Source organism: Fonticula alba (genome assembly GCF_000388065.1).
Source record: "Fonticula alba strain ATCC 38817 unplaced genomic scaffold supercont2.4, whole genome shotgun sequence".
NCBI lineage: Eukaryota > Rotosphaerida > Fonticulaceae > Fonticula > Fonticula alba.
The window spans coordinates 899,399-908,666 of NW_009242974.1; the positions used below are offsets into that span (position 1 = coordinate 899,399).

The 9,268-nt window shown below is 65.2% G+C and overlaps 4 protein-coding genes across 4 annotated transcripts in view; all 4 read left to right on the forward strand.

Moving 5' to 3' along the window:
* H696_02725 (hypothetical protein) overlaps nt 1-365 on the forward strand; it is a gene marked incomplete at both ends in the record, with an annotated part of 715 nt that extends 350 nt beyond the window's left edge. Inside the window, 2 exons of the mRNA XM_009496630.1 lie at nt 28-51; nt 164-365. Coding sequence (XP_009494905.1) covers nt 28-51; nt 164-365 — 226 coding nt within the window. The remainder of the gene's footprint in view (nt 1-27; nt 52-163) is intronic.
* Nucleotides 366-652: 287 nt separating this feature from the next.
* Nucleotides 653-2,430, forward strand: H696_02726 (hypothetical protein). The gene is made up of 4 exons (XM_009496631.1): nt 653-845; nt 953-1,281; nt 1,372-1,470; nt 1,635-2,430. The coding sequence occupies exons 1-4, from the start codon at nt 710-712 to the stop codon at nt 2,403-2,405; spliced, it is 1,335 nt and encodes a 444-aa protein (XP_009494906.1). The 5' UTR covers nt 653-709; the 3' UTR covers nt 2,406-2,430.
* Nucleotides 2,431-2,648: 218 nt separating this feature from the next.
* H696_02727 (hypothetical protein) lies at nt 2,649-5,582 on the forward strand. Its single transcript, XM_009496632.1, has 6 exons — nt 2,649-3,239; nt 3,338-4,115; nt 4,265-4,391; nt 4,482-4,689; nt 4,845-5,185; nt 5,329-5,582. The coding sequence occupies exons 1-6, from the start codon at nt 2,748-2,750 to the stop codon at nt 5,543-5,545; spliced, it is 2,163 nt and encodes a 720-aa protein (XP_009494907.1). The 5' UTR covers nt 2,649-2,747; the 3' UTR covers nt 5,546-5,582.
* A 1,756-nt stretch (nt 5,583-7,338) lies between these two features.
* Nucleotides 7,339-9,268, forward strand: part of H696_02728 (hypothetical protein) — a gene marked incomplete at both ends in the record, with an annotated part of 2,085 nt that continues 155 nt past the window's right edge. The window contains 3 exons of the mRNA XM_009496633.1: nt 7,339-7,423; nt 7,531-8,891; nt 8,992-9,226. Coding sequence (XP_009494908.1) covers nt 7,339-7,423; nt 7,531-8,891; nt 8,992-9,226 — 1,681 coding nt within the window. The remainder of the gene's footprint in view (nt 7,424-7,530; nt 8,892-8,991; nt 9,227-9,268) is intronic.

Consider the following 9,268-nt stretch of genomic DNA (forward strand, 5'->3'; position numbering starts at 1 on the left):
CCTGCCCTTCCTTGAGCACCACACAAGCGAGATCTTCCTGCCGGACATTCCGTGCGTCCTGGCCTGCCTGCCTGCCATGTAATTGCCCGGGCTTTTCTCACCCCCGCCCGCTTCCCCCCTCGCCGCTGCGTGCCCGCGCTCTGCCCGGGCCGCGCACCGGCAGTGCGCACTCCCTGGTGACGGTCTTCCGTTTCGCGTATCAGAAAATGTCCTCCAACGTGGAGAGCGCCTCGGTGCCGAACCCGTCGCAGGCGTCGCGCTTTGCTTTCAGCCCGCCGGCGCAGGCGGCCGGCGCGGCGCCCTTCGAGGTCCCTGCCACCCGGCTCGGGTCGCTGATTCGGGCGGCGGACTTCCTGCAAATCTAGTCCCACGTGACCAGGTGGTCATGCCCCGGCCGTGCCTCGCGGCGGAATGGCACTTGTCGGGGGGCCCGCGCACCGACGGCGGCGGCGGCGGCGTGCGGCACAACACATGCGAGCGAGCCGGCACACGGCCGGGAGGGTGCATGCACCTTTTGCAAGGGGGAAGGCACGGACCGGCGAGAGAGTGGGCGCCGGCCGGTGGGGGCCTCTTTTGCCGGGGCATGGTGTTATGTAGTCGGTCAGGGATCTGCACCCCTTCTCGACAATCCCCCCCTCCTCCCCCCCCCCTCCTCCCCTCCGCCCCTGCCGCCTTCTCTCTCGCCCGCCGTTTTTCCCCCCGCGAGCACATGGTATTTCTGTCGCCCATCCTCCGTCAGGCCAGCAGTGCCTGGCCGCACCCGCCGCGTGTGATCCCGAGTTTGCTGTTCTTTGGCTCGGACAACTTCTCCGTGTCCTTCCTGCGCCGGATCATCGAAGATCGCGGTGCGCATATATGCACAAGTGAATGCACGCGCACATGGCGCGGGTATCTTTCCGCGCTGGGTCCCTCTAACTTTTGCCTCCCTTCCCCATGACGGATGGCCGAGCAGATGCGGGCCGGCTGCATATCGGCGAGATCCAGGTTGTCAGCCCGCCGGACAAGGCGTCATCGCGGAAGAACCGCACCAACAATGTGACCCCGCTGAAGCAGTTTGCCCTGGAGCACGGCCTGACCGTGTCCGATGCGCCACATCGCGAGAAGACCCTGCGCAATTGGACCCTACCGGCCCCGAGCGTGGCCGCCGGTGCCTTTTCCCTCGGCATTGTGGCCTCCTTCGACTACTTCATCACGCCGCCGGTGCTGGCCGGGCTCGAGCATGGAGCCATCAACATCCATCCGTCGCTGCTGCCCCAGTGGCGCGGCGCCTCGCCGCTGCAGGTACTCCACTGGCCTTCGGTCTACCTGGGCCCTCTTGTGCTTTGACTGACCATGGCTGCTTCCATGTGCCCGTCTCCCCTGGCCATCCAGCATGCGGTCATTTCCGGCGCCCGGTCCTCCGGCATCTCCATTCAGGAGGTGCACCCGCGGCGCTTCGACGCCGGCAATGTCCTGGCCGCGCGGCCCTTCGTACGTCCAATGTGCCCATCCTGTGTGCCCTCCTTCCCCCCTGCTGCTGCTGCCGCTGCTGCCGCTGCTGCCGCTGCTGCCGCTGCTGCCGCTGCTGCCGCTGCTGCCGCTGCTTCTTCCTTTCCTTCTGCCCCTCTGTACCTAACGGTCCCCTTTCGGTGTAGGATCTGCCCGGGGCGCGGCCCACCTTTGCTCAGGCGCTCGACCGGTCGATGGCGGCCGGGGTTCCCCTGCTGGCCGAGGTCCTGGCCGACTTTGGCACCTTCCGTCAGCGGTCCGTCGATCAGGACGACACGCAGGCATCCCTGGCACCGAAGTTCCCCCCCGGGACCGGGGCCCTGGCCTGGGACCGGCCGGCCACCCATTACGACCGCCTGGCCCGAGGGGTGGGGCACCAGCTTCCCCTGTGGTCGCACTTCCGCAATGACAAGGGGTCGCCCGAGCCACAGCGCGTGGTTTTCCATGGTGGCTTTGATGTGGTATTCTCCGGCCCCGGGGCCGAGGTCTTTGATGCGGAGTACCGCCAGCAGGAGGAGCCCGCTGGCGCGGAGGATGACGAGTCCCCGGTTCACTGGTCCTTGCCGGTGGCCGAGCGCCAGGAAATGGCCGCCTACCTGGCTGGGGTGGGCTCGCGCGGGGGTGGCTCCGGCGGGGCCCTGGTCCCCGGGTCGGCGGTGGGCTTCCGCTCGCGGACCAAGGGCAGCGAGTACCGGCTGGCCATTTGGTGCGGCCCTGCCGAGGGGGAGGCCTCCGTCGGGACGTGGCTCGTTCCCCGGGCGCTGGCTCCGGAGCGCCGGGCCAAGATGAGCCCGACGGTCTTCCGCAGTGCCGTGTCCACGGCGGCCCCCAACACCGGCTTCACGGGCGACCGGTTCCTCCTGCTGCAGCCCGAGGAGGGCGAGGTGGCCGCCACCCCGGCAACTGCCAATGCTTAGAGATAGACAGCCTCGTTGTTTCACATCGCCCTGGGCGTCGTGTGTTTGTGGGTGGGTGTTTGTGGGTGTGGGCAAGTGGTGTGGAGACGGTCTTTTCTTCCGAGCGCGGGGCATGCACCCGGCCAGGCCCCCGAGGTCTGGGGCTCCCCCCCCGGGCGCGTGTGGGGTGGGAGGGGGGCTTTTTCCGGGACCCGGCAGGCGGACGGGGGCGGTCGCGCCCGGGGGCAGCCAGCTCCCCCCCCCCCCCCCCCCCTCGCCCTCCCGTCTGTGTTGTTTGCCCTTCGCTGCTTCTGTCGCCCATTTCCTTTTGCCCTCGCACCCACGACGCACACAGGTGCCGCAATGTCTCGGACATCCTCTGGCCACGAGCCGGTCTCCCCGGTGGCCAGCGACGCGCCCCTCTTGGTGCAATCAGCCTCCTCGGCATCCCTCGAGTCCCCGGCCTCAGCTACGGAGGCGACTGATGGCGGCCCGGTCGACACGCATCACCAGCGCTTTTCGGGCACCGGGCATCTGCCAGACCACGGAGACAAGCCCTATGATCGGTCCTCAAGCATGCAGGGGAACCCCATGTTCGACCAGGCACACCTGCAGAGCCAACAGATGTTCCAAAACCAAGTGTACCAGTACCTGGCGATGCAGGAGGCCCTACAGCGCCAGCAATGGCAGCAGCACCCCCAGCATCCTGCCGGCACTGATGGATCGCTCTTTCTGACGTCGACGCACGAGGCCAGCGCCCAGCCAGACCAGTCGCCAGATCTGGTGGCCTATCCGGCGGCCTCCGGCATCCCGTACCCCTCCTTCCATGGGGCCTATCCCGATGACGAGCCCACGGTATGTACTTGGGCGAGGGGCTGGTTGGTGGTTGTTCTTCCCGGCTGCCTTGGTCTCTGGGTGTGGTCGTTCCCTCCTCTCACTCTCTTCCTCGGCAGTCTCCCCTGCTTGGCAGCCCGGCGCACCGGGGCCCCGGCGGCGATGCGCACTATGCCGACTCGGATGCCGGGGTACAGTACTATGACGCCTTCGACTCGGAGCCCGGGGCCGGCCTCGGCCCGGGGGAGGACATGTACGCTGCCCCGGGGACCGGCAGCAGCATCGGCTTCTTCGACCCCTCGATGCCCTTCTTCCAGGGGTGCCTGCTGCTGCTGATCGCCCTCCTGTCCATCGGTAACAGTTTCCTCTTCGACCTGCCGGCCGGCTTGGAGCAGTTCATCCTGCATGAGATGAATGTCCCCCGCTGGGGGTATGCCTTCTTGTACAGCGCCTACTCGCTGCCGGTGGCGCTGCTTTTCCTGGTGCTCGGTCGCCTGGCCGATCGTTACCTCGGCACGCGGAGGACCCTGCTCCTGGCGGCGGGGTTCCTGGTGGTCGGCCAGTCGATCTTCGTGCTTGGTGCCTACTTCCGGCTGTTTACCCTGGCCCTCCTGGCGCGCATCATGATTGGCCTCGGCAGTGAGACCATCTTCGTGGTGCAGCAGGCCCTGGTGACCTTGCACTTCGAAGGGCGCAAGCTGTCCATCTCGGCCTACCTGATCCTGGTGCTGAACCGCATCGGCGCGGTCTTTGGTCTGTATTCTTCCTTCGGCCTGGCCAATCGCTATGGCTATGTCTTTTCCCTGTCGGCCGGCGTGGTGGTCACCCTGTTGATCTTGCTGGCGGCCATCATCGTGGCCCTGATGGATCGGGCCGTGCACAATGTCATTGAGCTGCGTGCGTGCCGTGGTTTTTTTTTTTTTTTTCCCTCCCTCTCTTCGCTCGTTCTCTGACTGGGCCTGACCTGTGTACCGGGCACACGGGCGGGGACACTGTCTCCGCGCGCGCGCTGTCTCCCCGCCGCTCTCTCTGTCCCCATTCTCCAGCCGTCACCAAGATCAACATCACCTTCCGCAAGCAGCATGTGAAGGATCTGCCAGTGGTCTTCTGGGTGATTGCCATCATGTCGGCCCTCTACTATGCAACCTTCTACAGCTTCATCGCCTTTTCCAAGTGCGCTTCCAACTGCCCGGATCGTCCTTCCCTTTCAACCGGGCCGTCCTGACCCCGCTCCCGCTGTCTCGCTCCCCCTCCTGCCTGCAGTGGTTTCTTCAATGCCAAGTTCCCCCTGGAGAATATCGCCCTCATGACGAGCATCCCCTACATTGTGTCCATCCCGGCAGCTCCGCTGTTGGGATTCGTCATCAACCAGCTTGGCCGGCGCATTATGTGGACCACGGTCGCCGGGTTGCTGGCCCTGCCGGCCTTCTACATGCTGGCTCTGACGTCGCACTCCTCAAAGGTGTCCCTGGTACGCGTGGGCTTGCGCCGCATCTGTCCCTTTGCCTGGTTGTCCCCCTCGAGCATGGGCCTTTCCTCCCCCTTTTTGGGCCGGCACTCGCACCCCTCTCCCCCCCCCCCCCCCCCCCCCCCCAACACACGCACTCACACACGCCGTCGGCATAGATCATCCTCGGCACCTCGTTCTCCATTTTCCTGAGCACCATTTGGCCGATGATCGACATCATTGTCAGCCGGACCAATGTCCGGACCAGCTTCTGCCTGCTTCACATCATCCAGCACCTGACCTTCGCGGTGGTCTGCCCGCTGACCGGCTTGTCCATCGACAAGGTGGGCTATTCGTGGACCTTCATGACGCTGACATTCACCTTTGTCACGATCATTGTCCTGTCGCAGTCCCTCAGCATCATGAGTCTTCTCCGGCGGGACTTCCTCAACTCCCGCACCCAGGAGTACATTCGCAACCAGGTCAAGCAGCAACAGCTCATCCGCCGCCACGAGAACACGTACGTCTCCCTGGCTGTGTGTGTGTGTGTGTGTGTGTGTGTGTGTGTGTGTGTGTGTGTGTGTGTGTGTGTGTGTGGGCGCGCTATCTCCTCCTACCGCCGCGGAATCTGTGCTGACCCCCCTTTCCACCTCCTCTTGCTAGCCAATCGATTGCCAACACCTTCCGCGATTACAGCAGCTTCGGTACCAACCCCCCGCCCGGGCAGCACCTCCACGACGAAATTGTCTCCGGGGCTGGGCACTACCTTGCGACGCCGCACGTGCCGCACCACCGCGCCCCGGTCGACATGTCGTACTCCTCCTCTCACGAAGAGGGGACACACATTCACTCCTCGCCAGCCATGTCCATCAATACCTGATACGACCGGCCGCAATACACCACCTGCCCTTGTCCTCTTCTTTTTCCTCTTTTTCTACTTCTCCTTTTTGCCGACTGGTCAGCCACAGCACTTCGACTGCGCGAGGATGCTTTGGGGTCGGAAGCCAGACGCAGGGCTCCAAAATGAGCCAGGCTCACAGGCCTCATGTTTTCAAGGGGGGCGGGGGGCCCTCGCGTTCGGTGAAGGATGGCAACCGAGGCGAGCCGGGCGAGGCGGGACTCGAAGGCAGAGGACCGACTCGATCCGGGGCGTTGTCATCTCCCGTGTCCCAGGGGAAAGGACCGAGATCACGGACGGAGGCAAGGTCAGGCGAGGCATGGTTGTGGCGAGACCAGGAGACCAGCGCGACACTTCCCCCCAGGCCGAGGAGGCTGCAGGAAGACATCCACACGCAGCCAACCGGCGACGCCTGCAGGAACCACCCGAGAGACTCCCCACAACCTGGCCTCGCCCTGCCGCCCAGAGTGCAGGCTACAACGCCCCTCCGGGCATCGGTGAGGAAAGAGGGCAGGGCTTCGGCCGGCAGGGGGGGGGGGGGGGGCAGAGGGAGCCCCTGCCAGGCGTCGAGAGTGAATCAGGTGGTCGGGATGTCAGCCGAAATGGGTGAGCAGCACCCTGGTGTTTGATCGAGCAGAAGCCGGGACTTAGTTTGGCCCGGCTATCCTGGCGCCGCTCGGGCGGGGTCACGCCTGAAATCAGCGCGCACCGGCAGCGGCAAAGCCGTCGGTGAGGTTGATGGAGGCGCGGAAAAAAAAGAAGAAGAAAGAACGGAGCAACAAGCAGTCAGGACTGCTGGCCGTCCCCGCCCGAAAGGAGTCGACGGCCGCAGGGAGGCGTGACAGAGACAGCCTGCGGGGCGCCTGGCGCAACAAGTGCCTGAGAAAAGACCGGCATCCAAAGGGTTTGCCGAGCATGTCGCCGCCAGGGGAAGGCTGATATAATTCCAAAGGTGCGAGCAGTCACGGAAGAAGGGCTCCAGCCAAGTCAGCTCAGCACCCGTAGAGACATCAGGGAAAGATGTCGGTCGTGCGACAGGACGGATTCAGAGGCGGGGCCGTTTGATGCCCTCCCAGAACAGTCCCCGCCCTTGGGACCGAAGAGCAATCGAGCAGTAAAGGCAAAGAGGCGGAAAGAGGGGACACGGCCATCAGGAGAGGGGACATCCAAAAGAAGGAGGGCCCCACCAAGTGTGGTGCCTCGACTCGAGACGAGAGCGATCTCAATGGCCCGGGCAGGTATTAGACGGGATTGGCTGCGGTGTTCAGGAGCGAAGCATGCGGCCAGCCTTGGAACTCCGAGCAGAGTGGATCTGCCAGCGCATCGGTGAAAACTAAACAAGGGAACCTAAAGCACCAGGAAGGCTCACAATGTGTTACTTAAGCTACTTTATGAAAAAACTGAATAGGATGTAAAAAATAGAGACAAGATAGTTTTTAAACAAATGATTCAACTAAATGCACAAAAGCAGGGCTTTTCTGCCATATAATTGAGCAAGAATGTATGACTTTTGTGTAAATAATACGCATAATTTTATGGTGTCTCGGATTTATTTTGCCATTTTCTGTTTGGCAGGCTTCAAGTTGCCCTCCCCTACTGCTTCCCAGTCCGGTTTCTCAGTGCCTTCCTCACCTTCCTCCTCCCGGCCTGTTTTTTTTCTCCTCGCCCTCTCCGCCCTCGCAACAGGCGATCCTTTTCCTCGGCTCTCGCTTTCCCCCCACGCGCTGAGTACCGCTCGCGTATTGCCATGCCTGGCTCCCCTCACACCTATGACAATGAGTTTTGATGCCGATGCCCCTCCCGGCGAGCCGGCCTCCTGCCAGTGTGACTGGTTTTTCCGCTGCTCCTCCCTGGAGTCCAGTACGCAGTTGCTTGCGAGCCCCTTCGCCCCCTACTCTCGGCTGACCGCCCTTCTGACGACTTTCCTCCCTGCTGTTCGTACTTTCCCCCCCCCCCCCCCTGGCCAGAGCTCGTCCAGGCCGGTGAGCTTGGTTTGCAGTTGGTGGGCGACAATGAGACCCTGCGCCAGGAGAACCAGCAGCTCCTGGACCGGGTGAAGGCCCTGACCCTGTCGCAGGAGACCGGCGACAAGGAGGTCGCATCTCTGCGTGGGTCACTGCGCCTGTCGCAGGAATCGCTGACCGCCTACGCCGACCGGATTAACCAGCTGGAGACCGAGCTGGCCGAGGTCCGGCAAGCCGGCACCGAGGCCGCCAAACAGCAGCGCACCGAAGCCGCGGCCCTGGCCACGCAGCTGGCCCAAGTGGAGCGGGAGCGCTCGGCCCTGGAAGCCGAGTGCGCCTCTCTTCGTAGCCGGGCCGGGCAGCTGGAGCAGCGTCACACCGAGCAGCAAACCCTGCATCGGGACGCCGAAACCCAGATCTCCCTGTTGGAGGGAGATCTGGCGGCCGTGCGCGAGGACCGCGATCGGCAGGTTGCCCGACGGGACTTGCAGATCATGGAAGCCGAGTCCCGCCTGGCGCGAACATCACAAGCAGATGCGGCTCTGATTGCGGCGCTGCAGGAGGAGCTGGCGGCCGTGCGTGAGGCGGCCGACGTGGCCGAGGGCCTGTGCGCCGAGCTGGACGCCGAGCTTCAAACCGCTCGTGACAGCCTCAGCCAGATGGCCGACTCGCAGGCAACCGCGCAGCTGGAACTCCTGGGCGAGCGCAATGGCATCGGCATCGTTGGCGGCGTGCAGGACGGCTTCAGCATCCTGGCCGATGTCGATGACCAGCGCCGGCAGGTGGCCGAGCAACTGTCGGAATTGGCGCAGAAGCACCGGACGCTGGCGGCCGGGCGTGCGCGCGACGCCGTCAAGCGCTCGGCCCTTCGCAAGCAACTGGCCACCGCACGGCAGCATGCGGCGGCGGCAGCGGCCGCCGCCGAGGAGGCCAACCACAACGCCGCCGCGGCCGGTGTGGCGGCTGCCTCCCTGTCAGCCGGCCCGACCAATGATCTGCTCGTCGAGGAGGCGGCCGCGCTGCGCCGCGAGCTTGACCGATATGTGCGCGAGTCGCGTGTTCTGCGCGCCGACAATGACTCCCTTCGTGCGGAGATGGCGGCCTTCCGGCGGTCGAGCGCCGCCGCTGGCGACATCCGGGTAGGCGGGTCGCTGTCGCCGCTGCGCCCGGCGCGGGTGCTCGCCCCGCGCCCCGGGCCACTCCCGGCGGAAGGCTACCCCGCCACCGGGTCGCCAGCCGTCGGCGGCACCTCCAACGCCCTGGACCACGAGTCGGCGGCATTTCGCCAGCTGGAGCGTGCCCTGCAGGCCGAGAAGAACCGCTCCACCTCGGCGCGCTTGGCCCTGGCCGCCGAGTCGCAGAAGGTCCGGAAATGCGCGAGAAAGAGGACCCCCGCCCTCACCTGCACCCTCTCCCCCTGCCAGCTCTGACACACGTGAACACCCTCGCTCCCCTCCGGCCCAGGTACGGTCCCTGATGAAGAAGCTTTCGCAGCTTGGCGGCGCTGGCCCGCTGCCGGGCACCCCGGTCGCGGCTGTCGCGACGCCCGGAACCCCGGGGCTCATGGCGCCCGGCACCCCGGCCACCGCCGGCAGTCTGTACCGGACTCCAGGGCTCCCGGCCAATCGGTCGGCCCTTGGGCATCGCATCCGGCCGGACGCCGGGGGCCCGACAGACTCGCCGTCCACCGCCCTGCGCGGTCTGAGTCTGGCCCCGGCAGACAGCCCACCGACCGGCGGGG